Consider the following 19,810-nt stretch of genomic DNA (forward strand, 5'->3'; position numbering starts at 1 on the left):
TTTGATCTATATCGAACCATTGTTAATTCTGTTATGTTTTTTATTCTCGCGATCGAAATAAAAATATTGCATTTCAAACTTTTTTGTCCTCCAAGTCATTTCTTCTGAGATTAATTAAATCTGCGACACGTACCTCGGCCTTGTTTAATATTTCTAAAGGTCTCGCTTTGAATGCGACACATATAATTATTAAGAAGTTAATTATTAAGAAACATGAAATCTGCAATGTTAATCGAAGTAATTCCAAGTGTAATCGCAACATACGTGAATAATTCGTGTCTGCATGATACTTCCTCCTTTCTATTTACAGGCTACAGACTGACATTTATTCGATCAATTTGAATGATCGCGATCGTTAATTCTTCTAATGCCAAGATATTGATCTCTGACTGCAAGTGACACGTGTCTGTAGAATCGTTTTTCAGTAAGTTTCACGTGATCTTTACCGGAACTTGAGACGGTTTCTCGCCTCACGCTTTCTGCGAATAACAAAATGGAAATTGGATTGAAGTGACGGGAATAACGGCCTTGCTTCACTTCAAGCATAGTTTCATATGTAAAATTCTACGCGTAATAGATACTTGGCGATTATACAATTTCAGCACGTGTTAAGTAACTGATATTTAAATTAAAAGCACAATAAAAATAATATTGTTTAATTATTTATAACTAACAATATGAAATAATCTACATCTAAAATATAGTTTCTATTATACAATCACTACTTTAATATGAAATAATTTGCATCTTTTATAATTTATAATTTTTACATTTACATTTACAATAAAATATAGTTTCTACAATCACTACATTTATATAATATGAAATAATTATATCTTTTATAATTTATAATTTTTTACATTTACATTTACAATAAAATATTAGTTTCTACAATCACTATACACATTTTTATCAAGAGATTTAAATTTAACGTAATTAACAACACAGAATGTTTTATTATATCTGAGAGAATTTTGTTGTATTATATGGTGATTACTTAAGTGAATCTCGAGACCTCAAGACGACACTTAGATTGAAATGCGATCGACCGTGAACCGGACACGCACTCGTAATCCTTGATATGCCGGAATTGTCGTAGAGTGATTTATAGGAACGTTCACCCGCTAGCCGGAACTAATGGAAGAAAGAAATCTAGAAATACGATTTAATCTCATGAACTTTATTTCGTAATTAATGATAAAATTTAACAAAATTTAACACTCTCGCAGGACATAACACACATCTTAAAACATATTTTTGAACAGAATGTAATTGTGAATTTGTTATATATTTTTTTACCTATATATAATATCGGCTTTCCGACCAAGTAAAAATAATTATTCAAGGAGCATAAAAATCAACGCAAGATATTATTGCAATAATCTATTTATCCTTCATATACAATGATAAACGTTTCGATCTTAGATTAAGTCATCTTCAGTATCAGAACAAAATTATAAAATGTTTTTATTCTTACACATTATTTAACGCCACATAAATTTTACATATATACTTGTATGATTCTTGTAATCTTAATCAATCCTTTCATTTCGTCATTATAAGATTACACCTATCTTGTGTCCAGATTTCTCCATAAAATGATCGAATTTGGCAAACGATATGTGTCTCTTGGAGGTTCTCAACAAATAAATTTAAAAATTACGCATGACTAGCCTTAACATTACAAGAATTATTGTAAAGAAATTGACAATCTTATTGTTCTCACAGAAATTGAGACTTGTGTGAGATATTAAGATGTCAAATTCGATTATTTTATGGAGAAATCTGGACAGATAACACGAAATAGGTATAATCTTATAGGACAAAATGAGGGAATTGATTGAGACTACAACAACATCATACAAGTATATGTACAATATATGTAGCATTAAATAATGTAAAACTAAAAATATACATTTCACATAATTTTGTTCTGATAATGAAGACGACCTATAAATCTAAGGGCGAAATGTTTATCGTTATATTATCGTTATATATGAAGAATAAAGACTATTGCACTAATATCTTGCGTTTACTTTTATGCTCCTTGAATAATTAGTTATTATAATATTTTTATTGTATATAGGACCATTTTTGTTTCTAAAATTATTTATTTATAGAAAATTAAACTGAGAATTGAACTGGAAACTGATCGCTACCGTAAAACGGGTATTACTTCAATGTGGTACGATGCAATCAAAATAATCATTTTGAGCAATTACGTTGACCTTTCGATACATTGTATAAAAAATTGATTTTGGCAAGCGGACTTTCATAAACGGCCTTATATTTCAAGGTTCTTTATAATTGCTCTACTTTCAGAAATTGAGCGATAATCGCGGATAATTTATATATTTTCTTTATAGCAGTCGGAAATGGGCATTCTTTATTTCCGTTCGAAAACGAAATTAGTTCATGGACGTCCAATGCGCGTGACGCGTCCAGTGAATTGCCAGGTTGTTGTTTGTAACATAGTGCTACGCATTGAAGAAGGCGAGTAATTAGTGCTACAAATGCACCTTTCATGAGGTCAAATCGTTACCTTCGATGCACAAGCTCGTTAGTCTACAAATACAATTGAATAGTAAGCCTTAAGCCTTAAGAAATTAATCAATCACAGTCGAATGTAAGAAGAATAATCGATTATGATTGGTCAATTCCATAAGGCTTAATACTTTAAGGCTTACTACTTTATCGTGTTTGCGGGGTTAGGCTGCTCCTCTCATGCTTGTTATTCCTTAAGGATTAATTTGAGTCGTCGAATGGCTTGCCGTTCGGTGCGATTTTGACTCGCCTGTAGATTCGGATTCGACCCCACCTGCGTTCATGTACGCGATTTTTCGCGTTTAAGGAGCCGAAAATGACTCCATCTGGTAATTAAGAGAAGGCACAAGCGTCGTTCGGATTTAGCGTTAAACTGTAGATTCCCCATACTGATACTGACTCCGAGAGTGGATTAATTTACTATTACTGAAAAAAGTGAAAGCGAGTCTCTGCTCCTCGAAGAGACTTTGATATAATACGCATGGTACTACGACCCAATAAAAAGGTCGGAAATCCATACAGAGTAATAATAAGAAGAAAAAGGATAATAATCTTGTGTCTTAGGATAAAGTCCTATAATCAGTAAAATAGTTAATTTAATTATTTATATACATATATATATATATATCATATAATTTTCAAGAATTGAAATGAAATGTGCGCGATTGTTCAAATTTCATTTCAATTCCTGAAAATTATATGATCTATATAAATAAGCATCTCTCTATATAAATAAATAACCATTTTACTGAAGAGGATCGAAACGTTTTACTTATTTAATTGTTATATATAATAAAATTTGATTGCAATTACATCCAGCATTGGCTCTCAAAGACTTATTTATTCTTAATTGATTTAATTCATTAGAGCCTATAGAATTTCTATTGCCTTAAGGATTAAATTTTCATAAATGGCGCGGTTACATCTAGCGCCTCGGAATATTTTGAGTGATCATTTCGATGACTCGAAGGTTGCATTTTTGCAACTGTATTAATGTATCTGTAATTTATATAATTATGCGTATATTATACATACTTCTGATAATACGAATTGGCTTAGCAAGACAAAATTGTGTAAAGATATCGGAAAGAAGGCAAAATTAGATGTTTACCGTCCGTGGGACGATCAGCGTTGATCTTGATAGCAAGGATATATTTTCTTTGATGAATATAAAGCAGTCTTATATCCTTGATTTAAAAATTAATGAAGGCATATTATAAATATTATAACGATAAAGTCGATTGATTATTAATATAGTTCGACCATGTGTTTATTGTTCGTTTAAGCCTTTATGAATTGAATTTGCGTTGCAAAAATTGCGAAGTTTTATGGTTACGATAAAGTCTTTTCAAATTACAATATTACTTATATTTTTGTATCCATCATTGTAATTTAAATCGATTTTCAACAGCGTATAGATAGGTAATAATGATTTATTTCTAATTAATTATAGAATCAACGATAATTTAATAGCAGTTGGAATCACGTTTTGATTATTAAAGTAATGTATGTAAAAAAATTTTAACGGGATAAATAAGAGGGTAAAATAATGCAAGTGTATAAATTACTTTGATAATAACGAATCCTCTAACGCAAGAGATAATTCTTATGGTAATTATCAACAATTAATCTTTTTTTTTAACAATGTTAAACTGCAATGACGTTTCTGCTTCCGTGTATTGTATCATAAAACATAGTCGAGCGTGATCAATCAATCTACAAGTAAGATCGTGTTGATGATATCTCTGATTTTCTACATTCGTTCGCGTTGCATCAGATGCGTTAGATTATTCATACATTCACGATTGAAAAGAATTAGCAATATAAAAAAATCATTGCTCATTACCCTGAAAACTATTTCAAGCACCAAAGCCATAAATGCTAATCGCAGCTTTGTTTGTCAGCCTCGTTAGACGTCAAATAAATAAATAGACCGTTCAATGCCGTAGCATCCTCCACAGATGACATCCCATATAAACATCAGATATTGCTTTTTTTCTTATCGCTTCTTCCAACTATATTCTGTTTAATGACTAATGGCCTTGTTATACTTTCATAGGTATCATTACCGTTCCCGTAATTGATTATACAATTTTACGACAATGCTTCGTTCACGGTAATTGGCACGTCCTCGATCGATTTAATCAGGATTTTTCTTTCGGCCCAATTTAATTCGCTTCATCGACCGTCAGGAAGCAATCGAAATCGTGGATTCGAAAATGTACCGCGAAGGTCAATTGAAATCGAAGTAAATAACCGTTATCTTTAACATAATCGTTTGTTATATTTTAAAAATAATCCTTTTGCCCTCTCTTTTTTTCTAAAATATTTTTAATTATATACTGAAAGAAAAGATTAGCTGCTGCAGCAAATTAGATGGTAAAATATGGCATAGCATTTTTAATTGGCTGCAGCAGCCAATTTTTTATTGCTATAGCTATAGTCAATCGAAATCTTATACTGACATTTCGAACAAACTAACACAATCAAAAATTGGCTGCAGCAACCAAAAATTGGCTGTTGCAGCCAATTAAAAGTGTTATGCCATATTTTACCATCTAATTTGTTGCAGCAATCATGTCTTTTCTTCCAGTGTACACGCTGAAAAAAATAATGTTATATCAACAGCATTATTTTCAGTGTATATAAGACATTGTAAGCTGTAAGATTATCTTTCTGCAGTTCATACGTCCGCTGTAACATTAATTACAAATGCTAATAAAACCCATTATTGTTTGAATAATGGGGCAATTTTGCCATCCGTTTCCACAGAATTATAAAATATTATCATAAGCAATACAGCTTAAAATAATAGTTCGTTAATTGCAATCAACGTTCGCAAAGATGAGACTTGCGAGTCAGAGTGTCGATGTACATATGTAATAATTCTTTTTTTATTATAGCAATTAAGGAATTGTTCATACCAGCTTCAATAAAAAGATTATCGCGCATCTATACATCGAATTTTTGTTTTGCATTATATCTTTATAAATCTCAAATAGACAAATGTAAGAGAGCTGTGTGTATAAGCCACAAATAAATTTGAACTCATGAGCAAATTAAGGTGCGATGGATCAGTGCCGTAAATCTTCCCCCATGAAGTATCACACATGAAAGAAAAGATTGACTGCTGCAGCAAATTAGATGATAAAATATATGGCATAGTATTTTTAATTGGCTATAGCAGACAATTTTTGGTCGCAGCAGCCAATTTTTGCTTGCGTTAGCCTATCCGCAATGTCAGTACAGTATTTTGACAGGCTAACGCAACCAAAAATTGGCTATTGCAATCAATTAAAAATGCCATATTCAGCCAATCCTTTCTTTCAGTGCGGAGATGTCACAATCGCGTTTGCAGAAAGAAGGGAAGGCGATGAGAAAGAGGAAATTTCTGCCAAGAAGCGCATGACGACACGCTTAAGCGCGAAATATCTCTCAGATAAGTGGCCTCGTTAATTAAACCGAATTTAGGAGACTGAGGTCATTGCGCAGTCACAGTCGCAAGGTCCGAACCTTTCCTCAGCTCGCAACTGTTGACCGAACACTAGCCGGATATCGGAAGACATTCTGCTCCGTTTCTCCTTGCGCGTGATACTGCGGCTAATTGGAGACACGTTAATTAACGGGTTAAGGTGAAGAATTCCATTTTTAACGAAGGTCAAGAAACCGCGGCGGCCGGTCACGCGACAGGAGCCACGTTGATGCTGCATGGCAGGCGCTTTCTCAACGCGAGGCACGGATTGCACGAACAGGGAGAATTGCTTGAAACGATTGCCGCAGCGCGACTATGATAAATGGGTCAGATATAGTTTGCATTTGTAACGGCAGTAATTAAATCGCAGTTCCATTTTGACGTTGATTGCCCGGTAAAGTAAATCGTAAGCTGTCTTGCGTATGGTATACGTCGTTTCGTTTGAATCTATAATTATCATAAGTACAATCGCGCTCTTTTTTAAATGATCTCAAGAAATAAAAGTATCTTTTAAAAAATATATAGTATAGAATTTCAAATAGGATCTCCTGATACTTGTATTTGATAGTAAAATAATGGAATTATACTCGGAATTATACATTCCTCGCATTATTGTTATCGCTATTGTTATCAAAAGTATGTCAATATAAAAATGCTATTTTTTTCAAGGCAAGACATTTGCGGAGTTACGTAAAAAGATAAGATTAATTTTTCCTTTCTAATAATACGTTTGCGGATGCGCAGTCTATTACCGCAATTATTATACGCGCGGATGTCATACAGGAAATTTTTTTTACATCGGAAGTTACGAGGTATCTTAAGGGAATAGTATATTGCTATATCTTCGTAAACCGTCAATTATACTGGAATTAAAAACGATATTACAATAATGATTATGTGATCAATTGATATTGTAAACGCTAACAAGCAATTATACAAGCGCGACTGTCACTCTCTATTTCTTAGATACGGTGAATAACTTAAGCTCAACAACCGTATCAAGCGTATAATTCAGTGGCTGCAAATTAATGATTGAATACATGACTAAAAGAATATCATGCTTTGATAGAAAAAAGAATATCATATTTTGATAACGATTTTAGAATTTAAAGACGCGCCTGTAATCGATTGCTTTAAAGAGAGGGCGTTCTATAGTTCGAGATAAGAATTTGCATACCGAGACAACGTTCTGCAACACCGGTTGACGTCATAATACCGCACTCACGGAATAGAGATCCGGATTCCGATCGAGAGCATGATGCGATAGGCATTGAGACGTAACGTCTGGAACATGCATTAAGTACTTGCATGCATTATTTTGCCATAGAAGATTACGCCGGATAATTTGCCGTCTCTATGATTGAGCGGCGAGAGAAAAGTTCTTTGTTGCAAAAAAATAGTATTGTGACTCAGCCGAGATAAATCATAATTTGCATTCTTATTTTCTCCTTCGTTCTTATTCCACAATTATATCATTGAGCGAGTCTCTTCCTTCCTCTTTCTTTTTTCTTTTTTTTCTTCTTTTGCGCGCATGCTGTCTCATGGGTGCTCCAATTCTTCTATCCAAAGTTTTTAAACAATTCAATTATCTAAAGATCCGATTTGCTTTAAGATTAAAAATATTTAAAAGTCTTAAAGCGTCTCTTTTTTTAGAATCAAATATCTAAAAATAAAATTTCTATCTATGTATAAAATGAAAGATGGATTAAAATGACACAACGTAAATTGACATAAAATGTTTAATAAAGAAAAAGTACATTTTTGAAACGTCTAAAATTTTTTCAAGTCTTTTAATATTTCGAACTTTTGAAATATATATTCAAAAGTTCCAAGACTTTCAAAAATTGTTTCCTTTTGAATAATATTTAAAATCTACTAATTTGAAATTTTTGTTACGTACTCCAAATATGATCAGCATTACAAATATAATCTAAATTTCATAATAAAATTACTATACTTTTTAATTATGTTACGTATTTCTCAACATTAACATTGTTGGGTTACATAAGTAGTCATTCTTAGTTACTTAATTTCAAGACATAATTCGTACATCTGTGTATAGGAATACTTTCGTTGCTTTTCAAAGACATCCTTCCTGCTTCCTCGTCATGACTAGATGAAAAATATCAAATGTCAAGTCGTTCGTCTGGCGATCCGTAAAGAGCTACGTTTCCCTTTCTCGCGAAGCTGCTCTCGAACAACTTCCTATTCGCGGTTTAGCGAAGATCACCTTGACCATCGCTCGCGCCCCTTGGGAGGGTAATGATTCGGGCGGGGGCGCACGAGGGGGGCACAGGGAATCAGACGCGGATGGCCTCCAACGTCGACATATATAAGTCCCAGGATCGGCCCCCACCGGGAGTCAAACGGTCCTCTACTGCCAAGACGGGCAGCAGCTGTGAGAGTCTCCAACACCTAGGATTCATCGTCACCACGGGAAACCAACTCTGCTACCTACTCTAGACATTCGCACGGTAGTAGGCGTTTCTTCCGGAGCCCCCTACCATCCGCGAGTCCGCGACTCCGAGAACGTACCCCCGCGTGGCAGGTGGTACACCACCGTTGCGCGGTACTCCTAGACTCGCCGCTTAACGAGAGTGCAACTGCAGTTGGCGGCCGACCTGTGTACGGCTCACGGGGAAACGCGGAGAACGCGCTCGTTCCGACTCGCCGCAGTTTCGGGGGAGATCCAGAGAAAGAGAGATGAGGATCGTAAGTACGATGTGCCTGTGATACTGTACGCTCCGCGACAAGCAAACATCGCGCGCGAATCAGCAGCGAAAAGAGATCCGAAGAGATCCAAAGGTCCCGATTATTTCCGCAAAGCGATACGCGCGGAATCGCGAAGTGTCGAGAGTGTTCGTTCTAGATCAGTGAGATCGTGCCGTTAGATCTTGTGAGATCTTCAACGTTTGTGAAGAACTCGACGGCAATGTGTGCGAAGATGTTTTCAAAAACGAGCACACGCGTCTTTACGAGGGAATAGAGAATTTGGGATTTTACTGACAATTTATTCACTTTTATACAGTTTTATAAAATTCGTTAACGTTACATATAATTTACATGTAGCTGAATCCGTGAAGTACATTTTCCCGATACAACGTTTTGCTCTAAATAAATAATTAATAAATTAATAAATTTTTGAAACAATGTTAGACTTATAAACATCTTATCAACAAGAAATCAGGTCCAGGCTCCATTTTAGGTTTATCGCTCGCGTAGAAGTAGCATTGCGTTGGAGGCGAACAATAAATGAGAATCTTGTTTATACCGATTCGATGTAAAAGTAAAACTACATATCTACAACTGTTCCGACTCGACTTTCTACGTTCTTATTTCCCGAACCTTGCGTTCGGTCATAAAGTAAAGCATGCTTTCTTTTCAATCATACAATTGATTCATACAATTGGTTCGCTCTCCGCTGTCTGCCTAATAATTCCTATTGCAATTAAAGGTACAGAAGAAAAAGAATCGCCCTGATTCACGGAGTTTAATGAACGGAGTTTAATCGTTGTTAAGGTGCATTTGGAATAGTTGTCCCAGATTTCGAACTTTCCTTAATCGACGTTTACAGATAAGTAATTTCAATGAACTACAATGAATAGCGTTGAATAATCATTTAGAAACGAGAATCTTAAATGCAGTGATTCGGAAAAAGAAACCATTTCTACAATTTGACTTTTTCTGTGATAATTATCCTATCTCATACAATGTTCTTCTTTGACTTATGTATCTTAATTACAAGCTACTAGATATGCAAATTAATGGAAGAGATCGATTAACCCTCTTCAGGGAAGAGAGATGCGCGTAGAGATAATGTCTACAACGAATGAAATCTGCAAACACTATGTAACAGTTCATTCACGAGATTCTAGCCCGTGGCGAGACAAGTCTGCGGCCTTGCCCCGGGCCGTTCAATCGTTTGTTGGTGAACCGGCGTGTCCGGTAAGCTTTAAATAGTTCACATGTTACGTAATGCATAACAAGAGTAATGTCATTTCTGGGAAGATCTCCTTGACAATCTCTAACGGTGATTTTCTAACTTAATTTAGATACATCTGTTTTGAAATAAAATGCTAAACGAAACTGTTATACGTAGTTCCCGCTCGCTAGATTAATGTAGAATAAAAACGTTATATACAGTTGATATTAATTGAAATAATTCAAATTATTTTTGCCAAAACATTTCGATCTTAATGAATTTTAAAATTGTCTCACAATTTATATTTTAATGCTCTCGATTTTTGCATTCGTTAATGTTTTTTATCGAAGTTGTAGAGGCGGTTATATAAAATGATACATAAAAAGTAACAGTGTGGTCAGAAATTCTTGTTTCTACAAGTTATACTTACAACATCTTCGAGATTTTTTATACGTGAGGTTACATAAAAAAATATATATATATGTAATCTATATTATATTACATATACTGGATGTGTCAGAATGATCGCCAAATATTTCATGTGCTGGTAGAACGAAATAAACAAAGTCGAAAAATCCTCTACTATTTTGCAATTTTTACAATAGTTAACAAGATATTAATTACTAAAAATCGCTGAATGTTGCGCTGAAAAAAAAGATTGGCTAAATATGGCATAGCATTTTTAATTGGCTGCTGCAACCAAAAATTGGTTGCTACAGCCAATTAAAAATATGGCTGTTATGCCATATTTTACCATCTAATTTGCTGCAGCAGCTAATTTTTTCTTTCAGTATGGTTTTCAATAACTTTTTAGTTTTTACTCAAGTACTATCAACTTTACAAAAAAACAATGAGTAATAAAAATTGTTTTTCTTCTCATAAGATTCTGAGAATTTTTTCAGAATTTTGTAGTATCGCATTTTCTTATATTGGTAAAAATAATTGCCAATATAAGAAAATGCAGTACTAAAAAGTTGATAAAAAATTCTGAAAAAATTCTTAGAGCTCTATGAGCAAAAATTAAACAATTTTTGTCTCTTCCTGTTTCTCTGTAAAGTTGATAGTAAACTTGAGGAAAAAATGATTGAAAACTAATATTCGGCGATTTTTAGTAATTAATATCTTGTTAAAAGATATTAATTACTATTTCAAAAATTGCAAAATGATACAGGATTTTTCGACTTAGTTTAGTCCGCTCTATCGGTACACGAAATATTTGGCGGTAATTCTGGGATATGGTATTAAAAAATATGTATATATATATTAGATTACATTGCCAAATAGTGTAAGAGATGACATTATCGTGTCAAGTAATGTAATATTATGAAATATAACGCTATATCAAGCAAAATTTATTATTATTAGTCAAGTGCCGGTTTTTACAGCATACAGAAAAAGTTAAAGTGCTTATTGAAGTATATATAGCACATGCTTATATAATTTGTAAAAAAGGAATTAAAAACGATAAATTATGTAATTAAGCCGGCTGATTATGAACTGATCTAATTTATAAACTATACTGTAGCACTAACACTTGGACGACGGAAACGATCATCGCTGATTAGCGTCGGCTTCAGTTGGCTTGAAGTTATGCGCGACAACATAACGAAAGATAACGAGAGATAACGATGTTTTCTGAATAATATTTTTCCAAATAAATCGCGAGAAAGTGATACTAATAATCTGGACTGGTTATGCAAACTATTGGTGAAAATGTCGTAACGTTGCGGCGTGCAATTCCGGTGCACCATAGACTTTAATTTCGTAAGCGTTGGATTTATCCCATCGCTCACACTTCAAATCGTGGGACGTTAATGGTATATTAGCAAACGATCATTTCAGTATCACTTTATGTCTATCTCTATAAGATGTATTTTTAATTGTCATAGTATAAAATATATTGCAGTTTCGAGAGAAGAATCAAATTTTTCGTGCAAAAATTAAGAAACTAGTCGCTTTGAAAGATATTTATATTAATATTTATATTAATATTAATATTTACTTCTTTTCAGTGTTTTTCTTATTAATTTTTAATGTGGTTTTAATTTATTTGGATATCATCTTTGTTCGGTTTCTTTATAAATCTTTTACATTTTTAACTTTAAATATATATATAACACAAAAATAAAAATTAAGATTCCTTTAATTCAAAATATAATACAATAACTATAAAAATTTAAGGCAATAGGAATCTGCGCTATAATAATGTTAACATCTTTTATTTTTATATATTTATATCAATTGCTAGCGCACGAAGTACAGCGCAGATTCCTATTGCTTTTTTGTATAATTATTGTATTATATATATATATATTTGATAATTGAGTTTTAAAATTGAATAAAGTTTGCGCGGAATTAAGTAAAGAATAAAATGTTTCACTTATGTGTGTTTTGTACGTTAGATTTAAAATTAAAATTAAATCGTAAATACGTACTATGGTCTCCCACAGATAAACACATACGCCTATGTTGATTTAGGTTTATTACAGGCGTAGTCAGAACGGATTTAGAGCGCGCGAATGGCATGCAGAAAGCTACAATTGTGTCACTCCCTTCGCGATTTCATAAGTGGTTACCGGATTTATATGTGTGTGTATATATGTGTGTGTCTATAGAATAAAAATCTTGGCATAACGTGATCAAAGCATGTAATTTTCTGCTCCCTTTTATTAATTTTCTTTGAAAGAGACCGGCAAATCTTTTTAAAAGTGGAACAAACGATTCTGTTGCAAGAAATTTTAATCGATCTTTAATATAGTTAAGAATCTGCTGTGATCATGACACCGACTACTGTACCTTCTGATAGCTTGTTATTTCAAATATTCTATTTTGAACTTTACGAGGTTTATAGGTAATTAATCTCTTTACGTTATTTTTCTTTATTTCGTTATTTTAAATACAATCTTATTGTAGTTGTTCTTTATTTATTTAATAACTGCAGATGTTACTGTAGCATTTGTTTCATTTTGTAAAGTTTGTTACTTTTCTCTTTTCTCTAATTAGCAATAATAATTGATATTATTAATAATTATTGAATGAGAAAAATTACATATACATATGATTATTTGTAAATAAAGATGCAAACACTGTGTAAGTTAAAATAATATTTAAAATATTATAAGTTGATATAATATACAGGGTGTTTCGAAATTTGTGAATAAAACTACCATAGCAAAAAAAGTCCTAAAAAGCAGGTTAGAAACATGTTTGTCATTTTTTGTTTCAAATAGTAGTTTTTAAAACATAAAAGTTTACAATTGGCTAATTATAGATTACAATTAAACGGCTGTTTGTCCGTGAATCGTATCTCGATAGTGTTCATAATCGAACGAAAGCCGACTCATGGACAAACGGCCGTTTAACTGTTATCTGTAATTGGCTAGTTTTATACTTTAGAAACTACTGCTCCGAACGTTAACTGACAAATACTTTTGTAAGAACTTATTTTTTTTAGAACTTTTTTACTGTGGTATTTTGATTCGCGAATTTCAGAACATTTTGTACACACAAGCTAGATTTATTAAATTATCTATAGTAATCAGCTACATTAAAAACTTCCTAATTTTTTGAACATTTTAAACTTATTAAAATTTATAAAAATAACCAAATCTATCAACAATTTTATAAATAATTTTTATTATTATTTAAAATTATGATTTTTTTTTAAACCATCACACATACGCATATCGCTTTCCTTTTATTTTTGTCCGAGAAATTGTAGTACAGTTTTGCGTCGTACTTCGGCAACTGTCCAACCATGACAATCGAATATATCCTTTTACAGTGTTTTCCACTTTCTTAAATTACCCCTTTCACAAAACGTCACTAAAAACCAATATGATTACAGGTAACACAATGTGTAATAGAAATATTCTCTTATCATATATTTCCCGTTACGTATGTCTAACGAAGGGGAAAGGAGAACATTATTCTTCCTAGTACAGGAAGAGGAAATAGTAATAGAAAGACCAGTAATATATTTCTGGTAAAATAGAATAAATTACTACTTATGTGTACACACTGTTGTTTATATTTCTAATATTAGCATTAACATTGAATTCAATATTTAACTTTGCATTGGAATCGAGTTATCTTATTTAGCCATTGATTTAGTTCTCTTGCTATATTTTTTTTCAATAACTTTGCTTTTAATTATTTTGTAATTGTAATTATTTATATTTTGACAAATTACAAATTATTAATAGACTAAAGATTTTTTCTTTAGACGCTCGTGAAATTTTGTTGATCTAACGTATCAACAGTTGAAATATTTCGCGTTTGAGTTTGTTTCATGCGTATAATACGTTATGAGTTACGTGCATGTTCGTTTTTCAACACCTTTGATCCTCTTTCTTGTAATAGCTGGCTTACCGCCAAGGGCGGGATCGTAATACTAGCATAGAAGCGAACGAGCGTGTCCTAGAATGAATTTAGTGCGTGTACTTTCACTTGCAGGTAGCGTTTTACATGGTATATAGTGTGAAAATGATGCGCTCTTATAACTCTCGCTTACCGTGTGCAGTCTCAGGTGCAGCCAAAGGAACGAGTCCTAATTAAATTCCGTCGGCTATCCATTTAATTTGAAATAGAGTTCCTGGGATTTTCAAATTGCAGAAGAAGCTAAGATTTCGGAGAAATAATTTCACTAATTTTTATATAAAAATTGTTTTTGTAGAAATCAGAAAAATTTCTAGTATTTGTTTCAGAGAATTTTTGTATTCAAGTTGTATTTTATAAATCACCTCCTTCATCACAGAAGGCTACCATGAAATAGTTTTATTACCTGCAGCAAATCAATTTTGCAAGAAAGTGCCTCCCAGCTCGCGAGAGAAGTGAGGAAAGTATCAACTGTTCTCAGTGAAAGAGGCGTTACCACACGGGATGCATCCGTCGCCCGTGACGCGTAATTTTCCAACCGTTCCGAGAATTCCTGCATTCTTGTTAAACAATAGATCTTCAGTCCCCCAGATTCTGCACTTTCTTCTTTCCTTATCTTTCGCATTAAGCCTCATAATCGTCGTGATTAAATGTCTGCGTGATTTAAGTACAACCGTAAATTGTCTTCCGTATTGACCACAGTTGGTCTTGCTTTTGCGAGAGATAGGAAACTGCCGACCGTATTAAAAGGGAAATTTCATGCTGGCAAATCCATGGCATGAAACGATGCATGTTGACCGACGTATTTATCGTCGGCGTAACGAATTTAATCATAACGTTTTAGCCAAGTAGTGGACACTAAACTGTCTATATAATGTTGCAATCAGCATTACACTTCTCTGTAATACTCTCGGATAGCATGGTTTACGCATTAGACATTAATATGCGAATTGTGGTTAGTCCCGGCGAATTGAATTTCGTTGGCATTGCCCGGATTTCTCACGAACGATGTAATATTCGGTCAACTGATACCATTATTAACTTTCAGATTACTTCGAGATAAAGGAAAATAATTATACATACTCGTATTGCGATGAAAAAAATTACATTAAAAATAATAATGAGATCGCGTGGAACATGTGATTGGTCTTCAAATCAAATGCAATTTCTCTTTGCTATCTATTAAATTTAACGTTTCAAATTGAATTTTTTTACTTTATTTCCTCGAAATGCAGTAGCATTATCCGAATTTATTGCAACTGGTGAATTATGAGATATTATAATTTCCTACTATTAGCATCGGACCGTGTTATGTTAAATCAGTGTAATCGTTCCGCATTCTGCCTTATAAATAAAAATCGCGAGAGTTATAGCAAAATAATGATATCCATCACCTTCGATGATTCCATTTCGAAATAATGTAGATGAGTCTTAAATTGCCATATTTCACCTTGCGTATCGGGACACAAAGAAATAAACGAGTCATCCTATTTTCCTAATACATATATCCAGAAAATGATATTTCTCTGTAGTGTTCAAAGTCATCAAAACGTAAATTAGTGTCATTAAAGCCGACACCTTATCACAAGAAAAGCAATTTAAACAAAATGTTTACATAGTAGCTTCTTACGTCACATGCAAGTACATTTCGTCTATTTGCAGAAGTTACAAATGCGGAAGATGTTTTATAATATATAGGAGAATTTATTAGAAATCTCCTTTCCCCCAAAGTTATTCAGTAGAAGTAACGATATTGCGAATTGTAACTTTTAAAAGTCATAAATTACATTACACACCAGGAAAAAACTTTAAGTTAATTAGGTTGTCTCTAATGAAAAAATCATGAATCATTGTTGCAGACGACGTTAATGTATACAATATAAAAAATAAATCTTAAAATATTTCATTTTGAAATTTAATAAGATTTCTTTTATTATATTAATTACGCATTAAATAAGTAATAATATACTTTATAATATAATTGTGTAATAATATACTTCATAATGTAACTATATGTTGATATTTATGTGTTGATTTCAATTATTGATATAATAATCGTAAAAAATGAAGATTAAATAATAAAATAAATAGTAAAGGTACTAAAGAATAATTAAATAATGAGGAACAGATTTTCTCTTTAAGACTTTTTATTATAATGATTAAAGACTCAATTATCTTACGATTAGCGAATACTTTAAATTGTTGCCCATCACCTTGATTTTCTATTGTGTACGCACATTCTTCGAACACTCGCAAGCTAATGGCGATTAGATTAATATTAATGGTGTAAAAGTTCGCCCATAGAAACAGATTGCGGTACGTTTCACCGAACGCGGAAGTATGCCTTTAACGTATGAACGGTGCTAACTATTCAACTCTCATATTCTCTAGGCATTCGTGTAATACGATTATCGGCTTAAATATCTTCTCCTTTCCTTAGATTGTTGATAAGTATCATTGCTATCGATTCAGCATCATAATTCCCGAGAGAAATCATCTGTTCCATTCGTAAAGTAAACGAACAAAAAATTTGTTTATTTAAATGAAGCTACAGATGCCTTATAGGCTTAAATATCAAGGAAAAAATAACAATATGCTTAATTACATTTGTTAATTATATTAGTTTTTTTTTCTAATTACTCTAAATTAATTATTATCATTATTATACATTATAAGTTTTTTAAACTATTATAAACACATTTATTATCTTATGAAATAATAAATGTGTGTAAGAGGTGCTAAATTAGAAAACATACATGTACTTATATATCGATATCTTTTAACGAGTTCTTTGATTTTTTCTCAGTGAGTCAATAATAAGGGAAAAATTAACAGACCTCTTTGCTGTAATATAGCAACTCGTTATATCCTCGTCAACGCAATACACATATAAGTATATATAAATTAAATGCGGGTAATATAGATAGTTGATCTTATGCCTATTATACCGGTTTGGTATTTTTTTTTCTCAAGTTTTTCTGCAAGGCGAGCACGACTCAATAATTGACATGTCTTGAATAAATAAATTAATAGAATCATTAGTCCGACAGCTTGATAACGTCAGAATAACTTCAGATAGATTTATCGGTCATTGACTTATGAAAATAGGAGTTAACGATATAGATATTACAAGTATCAAGATAAATATCATTTCGACTTTTATTATTTATAAATATCACAAAATCTCTTTAAAATATTAAACAACGCAGTATCCAACAGATATATCAATGCTTTTGACGAAGACTTTCTAATTTTCTTTTTGCAGCATGATAGATATGAGAAATTAATTTATCGTAAAGTTCTCGTGACGTATCGCGCCAATATCTTTCACATGAAAAGCTCAAAGTTTCTAATCCCATAAATATCGATGAAATGCGATGAGTTATTATCGCGAATGATAAATATTCATCGTCGATCATTTCGAAGCCGAGCGCGCACGAAGACAAAACAGCGGAATGAAATACCACCCGCGTAATGAAACCACGGCGTCCGCCCGCATTGCTCTGTTTGTCGTTTTTTTCTCTCTCTCTTGTGGGTAGCAAACGCAACCTCCGAGCGAGGGAACGATCAACACTCGCGGTCGCACCGTGCTATTCGATCGACGATACCGCTTCGTGACCGTAAAACAAATCGCCATGCGAAATCGTGTCGCCGCAGAATATCGTCGCGCGCATTTTTTACCTTTTTCACAGACACATGTCGTTACGTCGATGGTTTTTTTTTCTCCCCTCTCCTCGTGATCGACCACGCGTTCGCGGATGGAGATATCTGGCCAGCGTAATCTTGCGTCACGGTCTTACGCACAAGTGTGCCGCACTTTGTAGACGACCTCGTAGAAACGAAGGTGGCGATGCCACCGATTTAGAGTTGCCAACCGTCCGGTTTTGACCCAGACTGTCAGGTTTTCAGGAGTCTTGTCCGGCGTCCGATTGACAAGTCAAACCGGATGTCATATGTCCAGTTTGTAAATACACCCAGATAATAAAATCAAATTTAGAGCACCATAAGAAGTTACGTAACAGACCGCCCAATTTTCGTTCAAAAAGTGCACTCAAGTGCATCTAGGTATCATGTAGAACAGCTGTAAAAGACCAAACATCGGTAATAATTATTCGATTGTTGTTTTTTAATAAAAATATTATAAACTTGATTATTTCGCGTGATCTGCCAGCAGTTCATTTTAATTCGTTACCTCAATATTCTTTCGTTTTAAAGAGAAAAGTAATTGAGATTAACACTTGCTTTTGATATACATATATGTGTAAAGATTAGATTAGGATATCAACTCAAATCTTTGACACAAATTTATTGTTTGAAATCTTCCAAAATTTTTAAACGAGGTAAATATATATACATATTCGAATATTGTAGAGAGAGAAAGCGAAGGTAATTATTGTAATTTCTTACATTTTTTATTTAATCTAATTTTATGATTATTTTTACGTCCGGTTTTGTCGGGTTCGATTTTGTTTCCAAAAACGAAATGTTCGGTAATTTACACTTTAGAATCTGGCAACCCTACACCGATGGCGAATAGCAGCGAGAGCGATGGTTCTCTCTAAAATTACTTTCTTCGCTTCGCGCCTGATGTCTCTCGATATTCGCATTGTCATCAGAATTTCCACTCGACTGCCCATTGTGTCGTAATCGCGAGCCTGATCTTCCATTCCGAAGGTTTCTCCTCGTCATCTCACCGCCGCCGGGAACTCTCAAGAAGTTAGCAATGTTAGCATCCCGATAGAATGCTTTTCGCCTTCACCTTGCCTTTATACTGGTGTGAGTGGAGATGGGACTGTCGCTTACAACGCGAACGCTGAATCGAGATTGCATATAATTTTACGTAAACGAGTTCTTTTCCACGTGTTTTGTGCTTTTACGTTTAATTTTATTATTGCGTGACGATGATATACTGCGGAGACACGAAAAATTTTCCAGGAAGATATAATCACTAAAATTGGACCGTGCTTCAAAGAAACAATTAACGTGTTAATAACGTAAATATATATAAATATGTGAATTATCACTATGTCTATTCTATCTACTCTACTTTCGTGTAAAATTAAAAAGGAAACTAATTCGCGAGCTGGTTTTTGACACAGTTTGTAAATAAATCGTAAAGCTCTTCCATTATTGCTTTTAATTCTAAATTTCTAATTCTAATTACAGAAAACAAAAGATCAATAAATGCTCGTTAATAAGCTTCATTACATGTTTCGGCTTTATATCAAGCTATCTTCAGATGTTCCCCCAACGTAGTTAACATTTCCGCAATTGTCATTTTACCGAATATTAATGGATATCTTGCGTTGGAACATCTGAAGATGGCTTGATATAAAGCCGAAACGTGTAATGAAGCTTACTAACGTTCAATTAAATTTTTATTTTATTTAATTCTGTGACATATATATGTTTTTGTTCAAGCAAGCTCGAATACGTCAAACACAGCCAATTCAAATAACGCGCCGCAAGCACAACTTTCTTTTATGCTTAACGCG

General features: G+C 33.2%; 1 protein-coding gene across 2 annotated transcripts in view; it reads left to right on the top strand.

Moving 5' to 3' along the window:
* Positions 1–8,389: 8,389 nt before the first annotated feature.
* Positions 8,390–19,810, top strand: part of Wat (worker-enriched antennal transcript) — a 33,397-nt gene continuing 21,976 nt past the window's right edge. For both annotated transcript variants that reach the window (XM_018513136.1, XM_018513137.1), the window contains exon 1: positions 8,390–8,728. In XM_018513136.1, the coding sequence (XP_018368638.1) occupies positions 8,720–8,728 (9 nt within the window). In that variant the 5' untranslated portion in view covers positions 8,390–8,719. The remainder of the gene's footprint in view (positions 8,729–19,810) is intronic.

The sequence above is a fragment of the Trachymyrmex cornetzi genome, unplaced genomic scaffold (genome assembly GCF_001594075.2).
Source record: "Trachymyrmex cornetzi isolate Tcor2-1 unplaced genomic scaffold, Tcor1.1 scaffold45, whole genome shotgun sequence".
Classification (NCBI taxonomy): Eukaryota; Metazoa; Arthropoda; class Insecta; order Hymenoptera; family Formicidae; genus Trachymyrmex; species Trachymyrmex cornetzi.